Source organism: Cavia porcellus, unplaced genomic scaffold (assembly GCF_034190915.1).
Source record: "Cavia porcellus strain 051 isolate PalLab524CR breed Dunkin Hartley unplaced genomic scaffold, mCavPor4.1 scaffold_16, whole genome shotgun sequence".
NCBI lineage: Eukaryota > Metazoa > Chordata > Mammalia > Rodentia > Caviidae > Cavia > Cavia porcellus.
Genome location: NW_026947499.1, coordinates 41,967,327 through 41,990,868, shown reverse-complemented (window position 1 = coordinate 41,990,868; position 23,542 = coordinate 41,967,327). Strand labels below are relative to the sequence as shown.

At 36.5% G+C, this 23,542-nt stretch overlaps 1 protein-coding gene across 4 annotated transcripts in view; it reads left to right on the top strand.

Moving 5' to 3' along the window:
• Gspt1 (G1 to S phase transition 1) overlaps positions 1-10,062 on the top strand; it is a 35,807-nt gene extending 25,745 nt beyond the window's left edge. For all 4 annotated transcript variants that reach the window (XM_063226555.1, XM_063226552.1, XM_063226551.1 and 1 more), the window contains exons 12-15: positions 2,491-2,664; positions 4,170-4,259; positions 4,404-4,572; positions 5,460-10,062. In XM_063226555.1, coding sequence (XP_063082625.1) covers positions 2,491-2,664; positions 4,170-4,259; positions 4,404-4,572; positions 5,460-5,512 — 486 coding nt within the window. In that variant the 3' untranslated portion in view covers positions 5,513-10,062. The remainder of the gene's footprint in view (positions 1-2,490; positions 2,665-4,169; positions 4,260-4,403; positions 4,573-5,459) is intronic.
• Positions 10,063-23,542: the final 13,480 nt, after the last annotated feature.

The following is a 23,542-nucleotide window of genomic DNA, read 5'->3' as shown; positions in this document are numbered from 1 at the left end:
CAAAATCACTATAAATTATTTCTTTGTATTGTTTCTGATTGCTCAGTTGCTAATATTTGCAGGTGACCTGAATAGGTATATACTGCCAATGCAATGTTTAGTAATAACTCGCACTTTACAAGTTGTGCTTTGGAGTTTTAATCTTACAGCCTACTGTTCCCTGAAAATGAAACTCATGAATCTATATAACCAGTATTCAGAAAAATGTGAAAAAAAGCCTGATTTTTTTTCTGTGATTATCTCTTCAATATGAAGCTAAATAACTCAAAAATAATCATCATTTGGAGTTCTTGCTCAATTTTGTCACTGTAGAACTGTCAGAGAAGTCATGGAAATGCAAAGTAAAATAGGTAGTTGCAAGAGACTTGGGAATAAGGAATGATTGCTTACTAGGTAAAGGGTTTTCCTTTAGGGTGATGAAACTTTTGTAACTAGATAGTGATAATGGTTGTATAATACTGTGAATATATTAGATGCTACTGAATTAAATACTATAAATGGTTTTAAAAAGTAATTGTTAATGTTACATGTATTTTAGCACAACAGAAAATAAAGAATCTCTATAGGCAAGTGAAATTTGTGCCTAGGTATTTCTGCAGATGAGGGGCCTTACTAGTACAGAGAAAGAGTGGTTGTTATCTGTGATAGGTGTCAATTTATACTAATTACAGGGCAGTATCATAGTGTAATATACAGTATCATAGTTATTAATGAAGCCTTAAAATAGTTTAGATGTTTCAGTGGAATAGAGGCAGAATATTTTAAGGCATAACTGCCAAACTATTATACATTTAAAAATTAGTAAGTAGTCATCCTACTGGATGGAAGAAAATATTTACAAATTAAGTACCTGATAAAGGCTTAACATCATAAACATAAGGAGGCTGGGGATATAGCTCAGTGGCACAGTACCTACCTGGCAAGCACAAGGTCATGAGTTTAATCCCCAGTACCAAAAAAACAAAACAAAACATAAAGAACTCAAAGTAACTTAAAAACAACCATAGTCAGAAACAGCCAAAAGACTGGAGTAGACATTTATTCAAAGAGCTAAAAGATGGCTGGCAAGCACATGGAAAGATACTTTGCAACCAGGTATGGTGGTATACACTTGTAACCCAGCATTCTGGGAGGCTGTGGCAGGAGGATCACACCTTGGAGGTTAGCCTGGGCAGCTTAGTGGCTTAGACTCTGCTTCAAACTAAAAAACTGAAAAAAGGGCTGGGGATGTAATTTAGTGTGAAGATGCTGGGTTCAATTCCAAGTACTGCAAAAAGTAAAAAAATAAGTAAAGGAAGAAAGACACTTAGCACTTTAGGGAAATGGAAGTTAGAACTGCAGTGGTACAAACACCTCGCCTGGGGCTGGAGATTTAGTTTTGTGGCTTAAGTGCCTGCCTGGCAAGCACAAGGTCATGAGTTCAATTCCCAGTACCAAAGGAAAAAAAAAAAAAACAGGTGGGATGGTGCATGCCTGTAATGCTAGTACTTAGGAAGCGTAGAGGTAGGATCACTGTGAGTTCAAGGCCAACCTAGGCTATAGCAAGACCCTGTCTCAAAAAACCAAGAAGTAAAAATGTTATAACAAGTATTATTGGGAATATGGAAAAGTTGAATCCTTATGTAGATTAGTAGTGTGCAGCTGCCATAGAAAATAATAGCAATTCCTCTGATAAATTTTTTTTTTTTTTTTTTTTTTGTACCGGGGATTGAACTCAAGACCTCACGCTTGGCAGGCAGGCGCTTATTCCACTGAGCTAAATCCCCAGCCCTATTCCTCTGATAAATAAAGATAGAATTTCTACATGATGTAACAATACCATTTCTGAATATATTCCCAAAGAATTGGAAGCAGAGTCTCAGATATGTTTATAGCCCTTTTATATAATTCTACAACACCTGAATGACTAATATTCTGTCAGTGAATAAGTATGTGTGGTATACATATATAGTGAAGTATCTCAGCCTTATAAAGGTTTTGACATTTGCTACATGAATGAGCTTTAATGTTAAGTGAAATACACCAGTCACAAAAAGACAAATACTGTTCGGATTCTTACACATATGAAACTCCTAGAAAGAATGGTGTCTGCTAGGTCCTGCTGGAAATGGAAAGTTGTTTATTGAGTATAGTTTCAGTTTTGAAAGATGGGAAGAGTTGAAGAACAGTTGAACAACAGTGTGGATGAACATACTATTACTGAACTATACACTTAAAAATGATGGTAGATTTTGTTACGTGTATTACCATAAGTTTTAAAATTGCTAATGAGTGGTACAGTTCATTCTTAGCAGCATGGATGGGTCCCTGGTTTCAACCTCCAGCGCCAAAAAATAAGTAAATAAACAAGGCTTTATATTTTAATTATTCTGAGTAATCAACCAATACTTGTGACTCATAACTTTTAAGTAAACATTTAGGTCCAGGTCACACTATGTTTTGTAATTTGGCAAATATGTCAGAAAACCTCTAATTTTGTTTCTTTTTAAGCACAACGTGGAAGTTCTTGGAATCCTTTCTGATGATGTAGAAACAGATTCTGTAGCCCCAGGTGAAAACCTCAAAATCAGGCTGAAAGGAATTGAAGAAGAAGAGATTCTTCCAGGATTCATACTTTGTGATCCTAATAACCTCTGTCATTCTGGACGCACATTTGATGCCCAGGTAAACAAGTTACCACAGTTATCATAATGTATTAGTATTTAAATTAAATTAGAATTTTAGGGCCTTTTGTACTAAGTATTTGTGACTTTTTTTTTTTTTTTGGTCCAGGAATCAAACTCATGACTTGCTAGGCAGGCACTTACATCACTGAGCTAAATCCCTGGCCTGGTGACATGCCATTTAACTACTGTTAGTCATTAAAATATATCAACCATGATGTATATCTCACATAGTCTTTAATATATAGCACAAGTACTAATTGGATAGGGAGTAGTTTTCATAGATTTCTTTTTGTTTTGATCTCTGATAAAATTTAGAAAATCTAATACTTTGAAAAAGCAGATTTTTGTGGGGTAGGAGAGCCATTCTGGGGATTGAGCTCAGGGCCTTCACACTGAGCCACACCCCCAGCCTTTTTTTTTTTTTTTTTCTTTTTTTTTTTTTTTTTTGAGATGGGATCCTAGCAAGTTGTCTACACTGGGTTTGAATTTGGCAGTCCTGCCTCAGGACTTGAGTGCTGGGACTGTAGGCCACTACATTTGGGTTAAAAACAGATATTAATAGTGGTATATTATTAGTCTTAGAAATTGTATTGTGCCCATTTAGAGCAAACAATTTAGAGAACCACACACACATTTTCTCCATGTTACTAACAGTCTGAGTTCTCTGGGATAGTGACATAGTAAATGATTGGTGTGGAAAACAGGATTTCTGAGTATTGTTATTAGGTTTAATGACCAGTCATTAATTTTGCAAATAGTCCATCACTGGGCACATACCCAAAATCCTTTATTTTTTAAAAAAATTAATTTTTTGAGACAGGTTTTGCTATGTGTTCAGATAGGCCTTGACCTCAGGATGCAGCCCAGGCTGGCCTTGAACTCAAAGTGATCCTCCTGCCTCATTCTCCTGAGTGCTGGGATTACAGGTGTGTGTTCCCACGCCCAACCAAAAACCTTTTTTATATTTTATCCCCGAGACAGGTCTTATTATGTTGTCTAGGCTGACTTTGAACTTGTGAGCTTTTGCCTCAGCCTTCCAAGTATTTGGGATTACTTGTGTGTGTCACCTGCACTCCTTTCATTAGGGTTTGGTTTTTTGGGGTTTTTTGGTGGTGGTAATGGGGGTTCAACCCAGGGCTTGCTCTTGTGATTTTGATGCCAGATATAAAGGTATTTATTTTTACTAGACTTTGGTCATTGTGAGCTATGGCAAGTTTACATCTAGATAGTTTGTGTATGGTAATGAGTAGCTTAATATCTTGGAAAAATAAAGCCTTCGTATGATAAAGTCTACTCGCTACATTTTAAAAGTTGACTAGGCATTTGCAAGTTTTAGTAGAGAATATTGAAGATACGTGTTATGAGGTCAGGCAGCATTGACCCATCCTGTGAGTAAAATCAGAGTCATCGTGTCTGAAAAGTAGTAAGATGCTTAGTTGTATATTATATGGCACCTGGAATTTCTTTACCTTACAGATTAAAAATACTTTGTTTATCCAACAGATAGTGATTATAGAGTACAAATCCATCATCTGCCCAGGATATAATGCGGTGCTGCATATTCATACCTGTATTGAGGAAGTCGAAATAAAAGTGAGTTTTAAGATAATTTATGTAGTATCTTAAGACTTCAATTATGGGAGTTTCTGCTGGGCAGTAGTAATACACTTTTATTTGCACTTCTGAAAGTTATTTGTATTTGGTACTTTACTAATCTCATCTTTTTTTCTTGGATAGACCTTTATCTGCTTGGTAGACAAAAAATCAGGAGAAAAAAGTAAGACTCGACCCCGTTTCGTGAAACAGGATCAAGTATGCATTGCTCGTTTAAAGACAGCAGGAACTATCTGCCTTGAAACCTTTAAAGACTTCCCTCAGATGGGTCGCTTTACCTTAAGAGATGAGGGTAAGAGCTTTTAAATTGATGTCTAGGATGATTAGTTTTAGTGATCATCATCATCTGATTATAGTTCATATTGATGTGTAGCAGGTTCAAAGAAAACCAAGATTCATGGTCTGAATCATCCAATAAATGTTTTATGAGTTGAATGCAATAAATAGTAAAAAAGAATGGACCATGCGTTTTAGCAGTAATATTCTGTATAAAATAAGACTATTAGTAGTGGTTTGGCAGCTAAACTTACTAAATAAGAAATTTCTGTAAAAATTTCTTTGTAGTATATATAGGTTATACTGGGGTTATATGACTTGGTTTAAGGAAAAATCAATTTTTCTTCTGTACACTCATTTTTGTCTACCTCTGAGTGATGCAAAATAGCTATAACTTTCTTCTCAGTGTTATGAAATTATTTGGTGTGAAAAAATGTCATGAAACATTCCTTTACAGGCTGTTAGTATTTCTGGTTTTATTGGGGGGTGGGAGGGTTGCGGTTTTTTGAGACAGGGTCTCACTGTGTAGTCCTGGCTGGCCTCAAACTAATGGCAGTCCTCCTATCTCACACCTCCCTAGAGTTGGGATTATAGACATGTACCACCACACCCCATTTAATTGTAACTATTTTAAGACTAGAGAATTTTACATAAAATTTTGGCTAAATTGAAATAGTCTGTTTACATGATAGTTACAGGATAAGCTTTTGATACAGGAATAGCTCTTCCACCCTCCCACTTCCTGCAAATAAAACCTCCTTATTAAGATTACCTAACCAGAAATTCTGGCTTTGGTAATAAAGCCAGACAGTTAATAATTTACATAACAAAGTTTATGAATAAAATAATATAATGACTTGCTGTTAAACTATTGAAAGTTTGTTTTGTTCATTTTATTTCTAGGTAAGACCATTGCAATTGGAAAAGTTCTGAAACTGGTTCCAGAGAAAGACTAAGCATTTTCTCGATGACCCTGCACAATACTGTGAGGAAAATTGACTGCAAAAGCCTACTTCACACCGCCTTCTTATTTTCTGCCCATTTATAAACTTCTTCCCCATATTTTGCAAAAGAGAAAATTCATAGCAAAAGTCCACATTATGTCAGCTTTCTCATATTGAGAGCTCTGCTATGCCACTGTTGAGTTTTTCCGAAGATGAACCCCCCACCCCCACCCTACCCCACCCCAACTGCTTCCTTGGACAGATATGGCAATAGCTTTGTAAGTGATGTGGACATAATTGCCTACAATAATGAAAACCTATAGAAATTTTTTTTTTAATTTTTCATTTCTCATTAGGCATAGTCTTTTTTTCCCCAGGCAGATCATTCTGAGTGTGCGAGTGTGTGTGCACATGTTACAGACAACTACCATGTTAATAAAATATTCAATTTGAACCCCTTTTTGGTATTTGAATTGCTTTTGAATAATGTTTTTTATCTGGATGTAACATTGTTGCATTAGCTTTTTAACTTTCCCAAGTAATTAAATACATTTTATTACTTGGGCTTTTCTAAACTCTTTCCCTATTCACTACTTTAAATGAGGCATTTACAATGTTCAGGTTTGTACTAAAAGAAAGAAATAGTGTGATCCCCTTCTTTTGAATGGTTCATGCATACACAGTTAAATACCTTTGTGCAACTGTGACACTGCTGTACTCACTAGGTCTGTCAGTTATTTTCTGCCAATATTTTAACATAGTATGTTAAGCACAGTAGACTGTGTTAAAAAAAAAAAAAAAAACAGGACAAAATATTCTTTTCTATAAGGAAAGCTTAATGAAATTGTACCCCCTACAGAAAATTCCATTAACTGGTTTTAAATTAGTGGAATTTTACAATAAAGCATGTTGAGACTTGGCAAAAATGCCTCTTAGTGCTTAGAAGAGCTACATGTATCTAGTATGGAAACTGTACAAGTACCAGTTATACAAGTTACTTTGTTTCAGTAACTTTAAAGGTTGGAAGGTCCTTGATGGTTAAATCCAGTGTTAGTCCAGCAACTCATTGAACACGTATGAAGAATCAGCAAAATCTGCACAGACCAAAATTAACAGTGATAGAGTCAAGCACAGTATAAGTTTTAATCTCAATTATTTGAAATTAAGCTTTTTCTTTATTAAGTATAAAGCTGAAACATGGTATGATTTGTATGAACCACAGAGAAGCATTGTGATGGTTCTTAGAGTAAAGGCAACTTTCTGTTACAACCATGGTGACTGAAGTTTTGTGAGAATGAATTGGAAATGGAAGAGACCATTTCTAGGTTTATCAGAAGTCTCCATATTGAGTGAGTGTTGCCATGTGTGAAATACTTGGCCTCTTGTACATTGTGATTTATCTCTAAAGAAGATACTTTGTAATTGTGTGTTTAATAACATGACCCTTTCTCTGTAACCTTTTTCCTCAGAAAACAAAAGCCTAGTCACTATTTCCAGTCACAAAATATAAATCTGACAGTGTCTTAACTGTGGAATTCCCATTCATGAAATGAATGAGCCTACATCTTATGGACAGGACAAAGTTAAGTTACTTTATACAGCTTCTTACAACTATATTTATTGCTATTAAACTGCATGAAATTTAAGTTTTATGTCTGAAATTTTCTGGGCTTTTATTTTTCTGGGAAATACAGGAGCTCTAGTTAGAACGTAATTTTTTTGTACTTCCATGTTGATGAGTAATACTACCAATTGCTTGGATTTTAATGAACCTTTAGAAGTTCACAAGTCACTAAAATTATTTCCAAAGATAATTTCCCTTTTAAAATTGAACATTTTTAAAAATACAGTTGTGTTTGCTATTAATGCACACCTAGACTATTATGTGCATTTTGCCAAGACTCTCAGTAAAAGGAGTTGAGCAGCAACTGTGAAGGGCCTACCTCTGCAAAAAAATAAATGTAATTTTTAAAAAACTCATTGGACTCAACATATTTGCAATATTAATACTGTACATTTTATGGGCTTTGAAATTCTTCACAAATTATTCACCACTTAAAGTTGGTGTATTTTAAACTTGTGCTATACTTGCTAGTCATTTGATTAAGGAGATAAAATAACTGAAATGAACTTGGAGTGTGTGCAGATGTTTGTTGGATCTTTAAAGAGCAATACAAATTACTGTTCTTTCATTCTGTCTTCTGCAAGTGCAAACTGTTCATACGGTTGACAATGCAGAATAAGGCAATTGGTTGCATATTTAGCATATTATAAACCTAAAATTTTTTTCTGTATTTAGCATAGATACATTAGAACCATAATTTTATTTGCATCTTTTTATATTAATGATCTTTATACAACTTTCATGCTAGATTATTTAATTATAATATTTTAAATTAATGAACTGAATTTTAAAAGATATCATTGAAATAAACATCTAAGTAATTGCCATATTAAACTCTTTATTTCTTATTGTGGAAGAAGGGAAAATATATTTGTTTATAATTTGCAAAAAGAATTTATCCAGTGAAAATCTTTGTAAAATTGAACCAAGCAATGAACTGAGTGTATATCATCATGAAATTAACTGACAAATAGTAAAGTGTTCTTGAATAATTAAATCCATGTATATTGCTTTGAATTTAAAGTCTTGAAATGTGGTAACTGAATGTAATAACTTAGTAAACTGTAAAAGTACAGGTTAGTAACTGTAACGAGGTAATTCATACTTGTCTGCTAGTTACGAGAACTATAAGAATTGCTTTTATATGCAACTTTGGAAGTGAATTGTTGAAGAATTACTGGAATCCTCAGTTGAACCACTTTTGGATCATACTTAAAAACCAGATGCAGTTTCGCAACCTATGAGAAAGTTGAATCTGTGGGCAAAAACTACTCCCATGATGAACTTTTGGGATAAAAACAAAACAAAACAGTTACCCTCCCCTGGCAATCTTCAGGAACATAGTAATTACTTTGTGATCTTGGATGACTATTTACACGTGACAGCACTCTAGCACCTTTCCTTTTTGGCATGGACTTGTTCATGGACTGCTGCTTCATGGATGATAACTTCATTGCTTTGGGTAGAGACTAAAGGTATTCAAGGGACAACTGCCCAGTATTTATTTATAGCTCTTAACACTAGGCAACTTTCAACCTTTAAATCCTTTGTGAAAATTGTGGTTACAGCACTATAGCTCTGAGTTTAGAATGATTAAATGTTATATTCAGTGTTGGCCTACCTTATTAGAATAAACTGCAATTAATCCTCTCACAGACATGTAAGGTAGATAGATAGCAGTCAACTGGATTTGGAAGACTATCTGTCTCCAAATGCTGCCTTTATTTCCTCCAACTAATTTTTCAGTGATTCTAGCACATGCTATCTAATATATTCATAATCTTTTCCTTAAAGATCTTGCCATGGTAGCAGCCTGTTAAATAAATGTAATTATGTATGCACAACTTAAAAGACTTACTAGGTTTAAGTTTAGCAGTTTGTTACTTTAGATTTCATAGTAAGTGGGTTTTTTTCATAAATAATCAGTTCCATTTGAACCAATTTATTGCCAGAGTTCAGATAGGATAAATCTGGTTCACCTTTTTGGTTCTAGGATATTCTTGATTCTCAGTATCCTAGGACTGAGTCTTCCCTTTAATAAATATATTGTACTTCTCACATACCTCTAATTCTTTGCTTCCTTGAAACAGTAGTATGCTAGCTGAATCGTTTACAAAGGATTATTACAAAGGCCTGGAGGTGTAGGAGTAGAAAGAAAACTTTTTATGTTCTCCAGTGCAAGAAAAGTAGACAGGCACTAAGTCTGATTAGGCAGAAAACACAAGGATTTCTTAAAGCAAACCCTGAAATGGTAGTCTTTTCTGCCTTGTCATACACTGTTGTGCCCTTTAAAAAATTTAACATGGAAAATTCAGGTTTGTGGACAGCACAGATGAATGACATTTTGTGCTTCCTGAGGCTCCCCTCTGCCAGGCACTTAGATTAGTATGTTAGATGTCAGTCTAAGCCCTTGCTACCTCCTTTCCTGCTTCCCAGGGAAGAGTGTTTGTGCTGGAGCTGGAGCTCTGGTGCTCCTCAGGTGACCGTCCTCGCCTCCATTTCCTCCACATGCATTAGGTGAAACTAAGGCTTTAGCCTCAAGGTCTGCATTTTAGGGACTCGAACACTGGGCTTTCAGAAATGTACACAATTGCTTAGCTGCTTTTTCTTTTGAAGGATACATGGATATTTTTCAGGCAAGAATTTAATGACTAGTTTTTACCACATAGCCAGTTAATACCTAGATCTCAATTTTTAAAAAACAAGGATTGAAAGGGATCTTGCTAAGTTTGTTGAGTCTTTTAAACCTAATTCCAAAGCATTTAAGAGTAATCTATCTAGGTAAGAAAGAAACCTTTTTCTTATGATTTGTAGCTACCTACTGTGCCTGACTTAGTGCCTGTGTGAGGATTAAGCCCTTAGTCTGCTCTTGCAATTCAAATGACTGAAGTTAAAATTTTTTTGCTTTTATAATAAAAATTGTCATCTTCCCTTTTGACCAGTTTGTCTGCTTTTGTTTATAATTATCTGTGTTGTAACATTCCATTTTTTTTCTGTACACTCCTTTAGTTTTGCATGAAGTATTGGAATGTATCAGAATTGTTGGATGGTTCTAAAAGGCTATCAGGGAATTTACAAATGTATGTGGAAATAATATGGCAGCTTAAAGTGAAAACAGCAACTATAAAAGATGGATTATAGAAGGTGCTTAATAAATACTACAGTATGAAGTTTTATATGAAAAATAAGTTGGGGGGACAGTAATCGTTCTTTCAGAACTGTGAATTTCTACAGATTTAAGACTTCTAATAAAAATCAAGAGACCAAACAATACTTGCCCATTGTTGTGTAAGGGCAAGAAGAAACTAATGACAAGCAGAAATAGTATCCACAGTGACTAATTGGATGGCAACAATACTATGTTACTTTCTATACTCATCTTTTATACCATAAGGTAGGCCCAATTCCTGGCTTTAAATTTTAAAGTGAAAGCATTCTGTAGCTTTGTAGTATGCTGTTTGGCATCAAACCAGTCTTAGAACTTATGAGTAAGTTTGCAATAATCAAAGAGATTTACATTCTAAAGTTCTAAATAAAGGCTTTTGTGACTTTTCCCAGTATTGAGCATACTCTTCTACTCCTACATGACAAGGCTTCCAACACTGTCCACTGAATAAACATTGTGCTTTGTTGAAAGAACAACTTTCTGTAATGTTTTTGGGCACTAGTTATCAGCAGTGAGTAAAACTAATGGAGTTTTGCACTTCAGAGGCTGGGGCAGGAGGATGCTGTTTGAGCCCAGCCTATTTAGCCAACGTAATAAGACCTTGTCATCGAATTTCTACTGCTGTTTTATTGTTTAATTTTTTGTCCCTGGGATTGAACCCACCATCTCAGGCTTGCCAGGCAGGCACTTTTGCCCCTGGGCTAAATCCCCAGCGTTTGTCATAGAACTCGTAAAAGGGATGGGGATGGAGCTCAGTGTAAAGACCCTGCCTTCAATCCCTGCTGCCACTACCACCATCACCCAAAAAAAAGAACGCTGTAGCTTTGTAGTAAATGGTTGTCTCCTAATCCAGAATAAAAGATGACCAAAAATAATGAAAGCAAAATTTAAAGTTTTGCAGATTTAAAAAGGACCTAAAGAGAAAAGTTAGCATTTTTCATCATGGGAAAACACAGGGCCTGGCAAGTATTTTTCATTAACCCCTGTAATGACAAGATTATAGTACTTTTAAGTTTTTAGGGTCATTTTAATGCTATATGAATTTATTTTGAAATCCTGTCTCAAAAAACATTTAACTGAGGTGGTGGGTTAGGCATATAGCTTGCTGGAGAGTGCTAAGCAGGAGGTCCTGAGTTTAATCCCCCAGTACCACCAAGAAAAAGTCTGGCTACTAGTAATACATTTGACTTGTTTTGCATCCATCATTATGTAACTATATTTTGACTGAACTTTGTGTTTCCTTATAAACTAGTTATATACTTATAATTAATGCAGTCTACATCATAAAGTTCAGGTTGGCCTCAAACTCATGGAGATCATCCTGCCTCTCAAGTGCTGTGATCACAGGCATGTACCACCGTACCTGGTGTTCTACACATTGTTATCGTAATTCCTTTTTATTTTGGTGCCATGGATCGAACTTGCCAAACAGGCACATATGCTGCTGAGCTAAACCCCAGCCCAATTCCTTTATATCTACACTAAATCTCAGGATAATAAGTCTTCAAAGAATTAAGATTTTTAGGAGTAAATACAGTTTGTAAAGAGGTTCCAGAAGACAGAATTTATGTACAAAGGAAAAGACGTTTTATCAAGGTAAAATTTGCATACAGTGAAATGCACAGATTTAAATTTACAAGTTAATTGAACAGACCTTTGTACATATCCTGATGACATTTCCACTACTCCAGAAAGGTCTCTTCTATCCCTTTCCAATCAGTCTGCCAAAGCAATCAGTATATTGTCCTTTTTTGAACCCCACACACATAATGATACAGGATATCCTCTATTTTGTCTTTTATATGTTGTATCAGTAATTCATTCTTGTTTCTGAGTAACATATCCATTTTATTAGTAATCCACATTTTAAAAGATTTGACCTTAAAAGGGAGATTCACTTCTATTTTCCAGTTAGGATTCTTTGTCATGTTGGTTGCAAATACAACTTTTTATCTGATTTCATGAACCTCTTGACAATTTTGTGATCCTGGAGGTAGTGAAATAAAAAGTTCCCTCTAGCCTCCAGTCAAATCTTAAATGCTTTTGTTCCCTTTAATCTGTTTCTAAGTGATATTATCAGTTTTAACCCTGGGCCACACTTTCATGTTGCCTGGGTAAGGGTGTAGGACTAACCTTATTTGTGTATCTCTGGGCTAAATCCTCCCCCAACTTTTTTTTTTTTTTTTTGTTTAATGACACAGTAATTTCTTTATGTGCATAAATAATTTTTTAGAGATTCTTTTATTGATCCTGTACTATGACCTAACATGAATACTTTATAATGTCTATTTAAAATTTTCTTAAAGATGCATTTTGAACTTCATAGCTTTATCTCCAGTGGTGAAAGAAGCCAATGGGGAGAGTAACCTGTGTGTGTGTGTGTGTGTATTTAGAAAATAATCCAGGTATAGTGATGCACACCTGTAACATCAGCAAGTGGAGGTTGAGGCAAGATCATCAATTTGAGGCCAGCTTGGACTATGTATAGCAAGTTAAGGCCAGTGCAACTTAACAAGACCCTGTCTCAAATATGTAGAAAATACTTTTTTTACATATAAACAAAGATACAAACAATTGCAAAAAAAAAAAAGGAAATTAGCACATTAATATATCACATCTTAAAAAAATTTTTTTTTGGTCTTTTGTTTTTATTGGTACCAGGGATCGAACTCACGACTGCCTGATTGGAAGGCAGGCGCTTATGCCGCTGAGCTAAATCCCCAGCCCCTTCACATCTTAAAAGTAATTGTTCAGATTACAAGGGTTAGGCATGAAAGAAATGATCAAACAATGAAAACAAACTGATGAACAGAGATCTTTTCCTTTCTTTTCTCCTTTCCCTTATCCCAGTTCTTTCCTTTTGAGCACTTTTATCTTTCATTTTCAGAACACCTATTGTAACTTTGAATCTCTTTCAGTTTTCTTTTAACACTAGGGAAACAATATATTTATACATGCGAATGTAAGTAATTTTTTAAGAACACACTCCTCAGGGAACATAATTTCTCTAAGTTGAGATTGGTTGGATTAAAAAGTTAACTATGTTAAGTAGGGGGCTAATGTACACCCCGTATGCTTTGCATCTCAGCCTGTGATACCCACGGGGCCTACATAGAGGTACAGAGAATCAACAAACTCAGGTTGACAGAGCTGGGCTACTGCCAACTTCCTTTACATTTTCTTATCTCCACTACAGTAATCGAACTGTTCTCCAAGACTCCTGTCCTGTGTTTGTTTTTCTTTAAAGTAGGATCTATCCCCAGTGCCCAAAAAAAAAGAAGAAAAAAAAGGGCTGGGGATTTAGCTCAGTGGCTTAAGTGCCTACCTGGCAAGTGCAAGGTCATGAGTTCGATCCCCAGTACCAAAAAAAAAAAAAAAAGAATCTACTATCAGTTTCTTTTGGTCAGCCATTTCTTCCTTGCTTGAACATAAGTGCACTGACTACTGCTAGCCCCTAAGATACAATTTTATTTATCAACCCATTTAATAATGATTACATTATTCTCAGCAAAGGAAAGGAGAGCTAACTAACTTCATGTTACATATGTGCCAGACATACCATCTACCATTCTCTTAAATCTTACAGGAAAATAGCTTTATTTTACAAATGAAGAAATTAAGACTTGGCTAACCTGTCCATAGCTGGACAACTAGTGAATCACAGTTGGGATTTCAGATTCAAATCTGATTAACAGAATTATGTCCTTTCTGCCTTTCTAAAAATGTTACATTCTGTATTTAAGCAGAATTATTTCATCTCTTTCCTATATATTTAAGCAATATTAATTCCATTATGTCTAAGTTAATACTATGTAGCAGATTTCACTACCAAAATGTACTGGGTATCCTGAGGATAACTAACAAAAATTTTTAAAATTATTTTTAAATAATCCAGATATGGCATTTCTTTTGTCATTTCATTTGTCTGTTAATTGCCAGCTGTAACTACTCTATTGGCAGAGCTAAGAAAGAATTTTAACAGTTTTCAAACGGTACCTGTTGATTCTAACAAATGATTATTTTCAAGTAACTGGAATGAAATTCCTTCAGCTTTGCCACTTAGCAACACTCAAAGTTGCATTATTATCAAACCATCAATTAAATTATATAGTGCCACTTTGCACACAGTTAATGGCATTTTGTTAAGCAGGAACATTTTCAACTACTGTGGCAAACTATACACTCAAAGACAGATTCTGAATATCTTCACAGAGAAACAACTTGGTATTGAAACCTTTTTAAAAGTTTTTTATTTTAAAGAGAATAAAACCAAACAAAATAAATACAATAAAGCAAATCAATACAAAATAATGAAAGCAATACAGATCTTCAAAACAAGAAAACTGAAAATCAACAATGGCTACCATAATGCCTGTCCATATCATCAAACATTATAAAATCAAAACAGAACAGAATAAAACCAATCAAAACAAAATAAAGTGATACAGAACATCTTCAAACTAACTTCCCTTACTATCAGACATAATAAAATCAAACAAAACAAAACCAAACAATGAAAATACAGGACTTCAAAATAAGATGAAATTAACAGTGGCTAGGCTACCACCTTCCCTTATACATTTCCTCCCCTTTCACTTTCACAATATCTGTTGTACATTTTGGATCCCACTAACTTAGGTTTTTATACTAAGGAGACAACACGATGTTCACCCATGTGAGTCCAAACCACTTTACCCAAAAGTATGATCACAAGTTGCATCCACTTACCTACAAAAGCCTCAAGATTATCCTTTATAGCTGAGTAGCTTTACATTGTATAAAAATACTGTATCTTTTATTATCTATTCTGTGTGGCTGATGGGCAAGTTGCCCCTGTTTTTTTTTGTTTTGGATCCTGGTCCTGTGGAGCATTGTCTTCTCTCTGACCTTTACTGCATGAATTTCTTTTTGAGTCAGATGTGTTTCTTTTCTTTTCTTTTTTTTGTCTTTTTCTTTTTTATCGTTACGGGGATCGAACTCACGACCACAAATTTACAAGGCAGGCACTTATGCCACTGAGCTAAATCCCCAGCCCCCAGATATGTTTCTTGTATACAGAATATTGATGGACCCGGTTTTCCAATTCAGTCTGCCCGTGTTTCTTTTTATTGGTGAATTGAGGGCATTTACATAAATGGTTATGACCAACATGCATTAGTTCATCTCTGCCAGGCTATCCTCCTGCTGTTGCCCCCCCCCCCAATTTCCTCCTCCATTCAGTTGCTGCCCTGCTCAGTGATCTCCCTTTGCTGCTGTTCCTGGAACCATGCTCATCTTTCTCTCTCCCTAGAATATACCTTAGCACTCTCTGTAGGATTGGTGGTCATGAATTCCTTTGGTTATTCTTTTTTTTTTTTTGTCTTTTTCGTTTTTATCGGTAGCAGGGATCAAACTCACGACTGCCTGCTTTCAAGGCAGGCACTTATGCCACTGAGCTAAATCCCCAGCCCCCCTTCAGTTATTCTTTATCTGGAAGTATCTTATTTTTCCATCAGTTTTGAAAGATAGCTTTGCAGGGTAGATCAATCTGGGTTCAAAGTTGTTTTCTTTCAGGACTTGAAACACTTTACTCCAAACTCTTCTTGACTTGATGGTTTGTGTTGATAAGTCTGCTGTGATTCTAATTGGTTATCCTTGATAGGTGATCTGTTCTTTTCTTTAACAGCCTTTAATATTCTTATGCTGAATTTCTGGGATCTTGATTGTATGTGTGGGTATAGATTTATTTTGGTTATGGCTAGTTGGAGGACTATATGCATCATTTATTAGGTCCTTTTCCCATGCTTGGAAGTTTTTGCTACTGTTTCTGTATGCAATCTTTTTATATCATTTATGTTGATCCCTGCTTTTGTGCTGACACCTATCAGTCTTAGATTATTTTTCTTTGCATTGTCTTGCAGCCATTGAATTATTTCCTGGTGCTTTGTTTTTTTCTAATTGTTTGTACTGGGGATCAAACTCAAAACCTCATGCTTGCTGGGCAGGCACTTGTGCCACTGAGCTAAATCCCCAGCCTGCCTTGTTATTTTAACGAGATTTTTCCTTTCACAATTGCTAGCTGCACCCTTCTCTTCAAGGACTGAAAGTCTATCTTCAGTTTCTTTATAGAAAAAGTGGTTTTTCCAACTTCTAATGGAGCTTTTAATTTTCTGGGTATCTCTTTGAATCTGTTTCATGCATTGTAATTTTTCTCTATGTTGTTCATTTATGGTTTCTATAATTTTCCTATGCTCCTTTTTTTTAATCTGTGTCTTCTTTAGATATGTTCAGCAATTCTTTATCTTTGTCACTTCTTATTTTATCTGAGATATTATTTCTGGTATGATTACTTTTATAGCTTCTTGGAATTGTTTCTTTACTTCAGTTACTATCCTTTTAGAAATTTTCAGATATAGGGGCTGGGGATTTAGCTCAGCGGCATAAGTGCCTGCCTTGCAAGCAGGCAGTCGTGAGTTTGATCCCTGCTACCAATAAAAAGGAAAAAGACAAAAAAAAAAATTCCAATTTCTTTCATGTCTCTGTCTCTTACACTTCTGTGTGGGCTGGAGGTCAGAGATTGCCTTTTGCTTCTTTGTGTTGACATTTTCCTAGGTTCTACCACACAACCTAGTTGTGGGGTCCCAGACATTTCCCACAATGGCTGTCCATCCGCGGTGTAGGGGAGTGGGCCAGGCATCTGGGTTTCTCCTAACCTAGGTTCCCAGGGAGGCCGTAGGGTACAGGGCAGGCTTCTCCAGACATGTGTGGCTACGCCAAGACTCCCCTGACAGTGGCCAGCTTGCAGGTGCTTGGCTAGTTGCTTCGCCTGGCCTGTGCTGGTTACCAGTCCCAATGGTGCTGGCAGGCTCACAAGGGCACAGCTGGATGTTTTTCCCAGACCATGCTAGCTAGTGTCCTGATGGTGGCCAGTGGGCTCTTGGTATTGATACCTAAATACTAAACAGTTGAGATGAATTTAAAATCTGTTACATAACACTTATGTTTAGTATAAAAGAAATATCACAAAATTAACAATTGTTCAATTAGACATGCTCACTTTTTCTGATACTTTGTATATTATTTTTTGAAAAGTAACTCATAAAATTGATTTAGGATGAGTTAATTCTTATTTCAGTCTCTACTATAACTACTTGGGCTATTCCTTTTCAAATACTACATTTACTAGAATGGCTATCATAATAATAAATAATGATGAGGCTGCAGATGGAAAAAGGAACCCTTCTACACTGTTGGTGGGAATGTAAAGTGTACAACCATTATGGAAATCAGTATGGAGATCTCTCAAAATACTAAAAAAACAGAAACAAACAGAAACCCCAAAACTGTAACTAGAAATTCCATTCGAACCAGCTATTGCCTTTTTTAGCCTCCCAAAAGAATTAGTCAAATATTACAGTGATACATGCATAACCATGTTTATAGCAGCATAAATTATAGTTAAATCTCAGAAGCAGCCTGTGTGTTCATCAGCAGATGAATGGATAAAGAAAAATGTAGCATGTATATACAATGAGATATTATTCTGCCATAAAGAATAAACTTGAGGCATTTGTAGGAAGAGATGCACCTTGAAACCATAATGTTAAGTGGAATAAATCAGTGACACAAGCTTAAATATCACATGGTTTCTCTTACAGAAGAAACCAAAATATAAAAAGCCAAATGGAAGATAAGAAATACAGATATAAACCTTTTGCGTAAGTGAAGGAGACACAGAAATGGAGAGAAAGGAGAGAAGGGGATAAAGAATTTAAGATGTGTTATGTACCTATACCAGCTCTCTATGAAGTATATAATCATATACTGCAATCAAGTACCAATTAAAATAATTTTTTCTTAGACAAAGCAAGTTGCCAACTGGAATAAAATGTTCATATAAAACAAAGACAATCTGTATAAAGAAGATAAAGATTTGTATGAAGAAGTTTAGGGAAATGGCAAAGTTTCTCACATTATCAGATATCCAAAAATTTGAATTTAATATACTATGAAATAGAACTATATATACACTAGAATGATGTTAATAGTTAATACATTGTGTCAAGTTTAGAAGTTTAAGAGACAAAGCAGAAAGCCAGGGTCTTTACTTTGTAAACATCCTCACCCTGTGCAAGGAGGACACAGAGATTCTGTGTTACACCTTCCCTGAGGGAAGGGGGTGGCCTGTTAGAATATTAGGGAGGAGAAGAGGCTTGCTCTGCTCCCATTTTTGCTGTCTTCTGCCACCTTCAAATGTTACCCCTGTGCCATGCCACCCAGCCTTTGAACCCACTGATTGTGCCCTGAAACCTCCAGAAACTGTGAGCTAAATAAACCTCTGTTTCATTGATTTGGGGCATTTTGTTTTGTTTTGTTTTGCTTTGTACCAGGGATTGAACTCATGACTGCACGCTTGCAAGGCAGCACTTATGCTGCTGAACTAAATCCCCAGCCCGGGGCATCGGGTATTTTGTTTCAGCAAGGAGAGAAAAGTAACTGAAAGGTAAATAGACTGTAACCCACCCAAGGATGATGGAGACACTGCCACAAAGAGAAAGCTTATTTGGCACAGGGGAGGGGATCTCTCATGGACAGAGAGGGACCCCAAGGGGAGGAAGTCATGGGCTTATAAACCTGAAAACCACAGGGGGTTATAGAATGGGCCCATGGGCCAGAACAGCCACTCAAAAAGGCATATGGGTACATTTAGGGGTGGAGTTGTGAATCACAGGAATGCCATCAGTCCCCCTGGTTGCTGCAGGGAAAGTATGCAGGCGTCTTTATGGTCAGGTGCCATCATAGTAAAAATCTGCAAGGGTGGCTGGGCTGCATCCTTTAATTCCCTCCTCCCTGGGCCCCAGAGCTCACTGTTCCATCAGTAACTAAGACAGAATTTGGTACCAGGAATGAGGTTGTTACTGTGACTGTACCTGACCATGTGGTTTAAAAGCCTTTGGGAAAGGCTTGTGGAGTTTGGAAAGGTCTGGAGATATTGCCTGAAACAGTAGCACTGGAACACCTTAGGCTATTTTGTATGGGAGATTCTGGTCAGGGTTCAGAAGACCAAAAGGTTGACAGCAGCCCTGCCAGTAAAGGCCAGACTTGGGAGGTTTCTGCTGAGAAGGGCTGCACTGGGTGCAAGACTCCAGATGATATATGTCATGACTTGGTAAAAAGTTTGTCTGTATTTTGCTCAAATCCAGAGACTTTGCCTGAGACTAAGATTAAGGGTGATGGACTAGTTTAATCTGGCAAAGGCAGTCTAATGTTGAGACAATGGCATCCGTTATTATTGGGGGCTTTTGGCCAGATCTATGTTGAGAATCATGACAATCAAGAGCAATGAGCCCAATAAGAGGATTTAAAACACTGTGAGTTTGGCCAGAAAAGAAACTTCAAAAAAGCTGTGGACTAGTAACTATAGAACTGAGGAAATCTCAATTGTTGAAAAGGAAGAGAATAGAAAAGATGACCTGAAGGCATCACAAAAAGCAGCAAGTCTCGAACTACTGCAACCTCAAAACTGCAAAAGTGAAACTCTGCATTGAGGAAAAAGTCACAGAGAACCATGTTCCAGATCAGTGGCAGTAACCAGACCAGATTCCAGAATCACAGTGGCATATAAAGTTTGTTCCTCACAATCAGGTTCAGAGTGCTCAGCACTCCAAGCCCTGGACCCCTACAGCCAAGAGAGAAGAAAGCCTGGCTACTGCTCCAACTGGCAGCAGACCATGGCATCATCTATGTGGTGTTGGTTTTAGGTGAATACAAAATGCAAGAATTCTGAATTTAAAAAGGTTTCCACCTGGATTTTAGAAGGCCTTGGAGGCCAAGCAGTGTGACCCTAAGAGGGCAATGTGTGAAGCTGTGTGAAACCAAAGATGCAGTAGAGATCTCAGAGGGTTTGGAAAAACCAGGAACATGGATCATCTAGGGAAACCTGCCCTTCATGGAGGGAGCAAAGCCAGCCTAAGAGAAAAGCTGTGGGATTGTAACTACCAGAAGTGCCCTGGGGGTGGAACCACACAAGCCTTTTGGAAGGCACAATTTGTCACAGATTGCCTCAAATGGTGAACATGGAACTACAGGGCTTAATGTTTGCCCTGCTGGATTTTGGACTTGCTTTGGTCCTAATCCTTTATATCCCTCTTTGTACCTTTTGGAATGGGAATGTTTATCTTGTGCCATTGTATGTTGGAAATGTTTAACTTTGTTTTCATTTGTACAGGGGCTTGCAGCTAAGTCTATCTTACATCTGGGAGAAGACTTTGGACTTATCAGACTTTTTAGCAATACTGAAACTGCTAGGACTTTGGAAACTTCTAGAGATGGACTGAATACCTTTTACATAAAGAGATATGCATAAGTCTATGAGGGAGTAGGCAAAATGTTACAGTTCTAATGTAATGTTAGTAGACTTAACATGGGTTCTTAAGCATTGTTAAGCTGTGTTATAATGTTCACCTTGTAAAATGATAATAATAAGCATGTTTTTGCATCTGGAAAGCAATTTAAAGAAATGTATGTGGTTGCCAAATTGACAAGGGGTGGACTGTTATGGTTGTTACATTGTGTCAACTTGAGAAATTTAGAAGTTTCAGAGACTCAGCAGGAAGTCAGAGTCCTTACTTTGTAAATATCCTCATCCTGTGCATGATGGCAGCAAGGAGATTTTGTGAGTACTAAACCTTCCCTGAGGGAGCTGGGAGGCCTAAGTAGAATATAAGGGAGGAAAAGAGGCTTGCTCTGTCCCACTTTTGCTCTGGCTGCTTTGCTGTCTTCTGCATCTTCAAGTGTTGCCCCTGTGCCATGCCATCCTGCCTTGGAGCCAGCTGATTATGGACTGAAATTTCCAGAAACTGTGAGCTAAATAAACCTTTGTTGCCTTGACTTGGGGCACAGAGTATTTTGTTTCAGCAATAAGAGAAAAGAAATTAAGACAAATAACTATAATGGCAATTATTGGTGAGAATATAGAGTCACTAAAACTCATATATTGTTGCAAAGATTGTAAAATATTAGTACTTCTTTGGGAAAAAGTAATTGGTGTTTTGTTTTTTTTTTTAAAAACCAGAAATTGAACTCAGGATCTCATCCTTTCCAGGCACGCAGCATATCACCGAGCTGTATCTCTGGCCCTAGTTATTTCTTATTAAGCTAGAACCTTATTCTTATTTACTTATTATGAATAAAAATGTACAACCAAAAACTGGCAAAAAACCTAAATGTCTATCATCTAGTGAATAGATAAATATTACGATATACATATCCATATACTGGAAATCTACTGAAATAACAAGGTCATGCATAAAAATAATTATTTAATTCATGAATGAAATAGTTCTTTCAGATTACTAGAACCAAAAACATGGTTGATTTTTGGGGGGTTAGTTTATTTTTTTTCTTTCTTTTTTTTTAAACTTTTTATTGGTACCGGGGATCGAACTCACGACCGCCTGCTTGTAAGGCAGGTGCTTATGCCGCTGAGCTAAATCCCCAGCCCCGGGTTAGTTTATTTTAAAAGAGCAACTAAGCTGGCCATAGTGACACATGGCTATAATTCAGCATTCTGGAAGGTTACAATTTAATGATATACCAAGACCCTGTCTCAAAAAAGTAAAATAAAATAAAAAATAAAAAGAGCTGAGGGTATAATCAGGGGTAAAGCACTTGCCTAACATGTGTGAGGTGCCAGGTTCCATTCCCAGTATCACAAGTCAATAAATGGAGGGAAAAAGGAAAGACAGCATGATACTGCCTCTTGATTTTAGTATATGTGATGCCAGAGTGAGCACTATTCGCAGAAAGAATACTCTTTTTCGTTTTTATCGGTACCAGGGATCGAACTCACGACTGCCTGCTTGCAAGGAAGGCGCTTATGCCACTGAGCTAAATCCCCAGCTCCAGAAAGAATACATTTAAAGCAGAAAGACATTTATCTAAAGACAACAGGAGGAAGAAAGTGCATAAAGCCCTAAGAAGACAGGGAAAGATTCACCTATTCTTTCAACCTTCACTATTTGCTTACTCTGTGCCAGACAGGCCCTGTGTGATCACTCCTGACACTCAAAGAACACAATGCAGTAAAGGAAATGAAATAATGAATAATTATTATCACAATCAGGAGAGAAATTTTTCTACTATTATTGCTGTTCTTTTTGGTTTGATTTTGGAAATTCTGTTTTTTCTCATCAGATAGACTCTTACTATGTTGCACAGGCTGGCCTTGAACTGGGTTCAAGCAGTCTTTCTGCCTCAGCCTCCCGAACAGTTGGGACTACAGATGCATCTGGCTAATTCTTTCAGTTTTTAAGTCACATTTCTACGTTCCTGTGTGCACCTGTACTACTTACACAGTATTTGTCACATAGTGCTTTGTACACTTTGTAGGTTGTAAACTGCTCATGGTAGGCACCACACACAAATTGGTTAATTATGGATTTAAAAATGAAGTGACTACCCTAGAGAGGTCAATTGGTGGGCAAACGAAAAATGCTAATGAGTAATTCAATAAATGCTATATATAGTAATAAATATTATACATGACATTCAGGGTGTCAAAAAGAAGTGGTAATATAACAGATCCTCTGGAACATAAATTCTTTCATTCCATTCATTTGCCTTACTAACTCCCAAAAAAGCCTTTCATCTTTACTCTCTTCATTATTTCATAGTGTTAAATAAATCATTAAATATCACCATTGCTTCATGACTTGTGAAACATGGCACTCTCTCTCTCTTTCCTCTCTCTATCCCTTTCTCCCTTCCTCTTTGTCTGTCTCTTTCTCTTGAGCTACATCCCTAGTCCTTCATTTTTTATTTTGAGGTTTCCTAGACAAATTGCAGTCCTGCCTCAGTCTCCCAAAGTGCTGGAAATAAAGGAACATGCCACTGTGCAGGGCTTCCACAGCCTTACTCTTGCTCTATACTTGTTTCTGCAGTTTCACCTATTTCTGCCTCTTTAACCATCCCCATGAAGATTTCTAAATTTCCTTTAGTTCAAGAACACTGCTTTCTACATTCCAGAACCAATCAGATATACATAGCACTGAACCTTTAAACTGAAACTACTGAAAAATATTTATTTTTGTCTCCCAGTCTGTTGCTCCTCCTTCCTTCCCAAGTTGTATCAGTCCCACCATCCATTTGCCCAGTTATTCAGGGATAAGACTTTAGAGCCAATCAAAACATTTCTCTCCCTGTATATCCATGTTTTAGTCAAGTCTCATAAATACTTTGTCTGCATTGCTATCATTGTAGTAGCAGTCCTCAA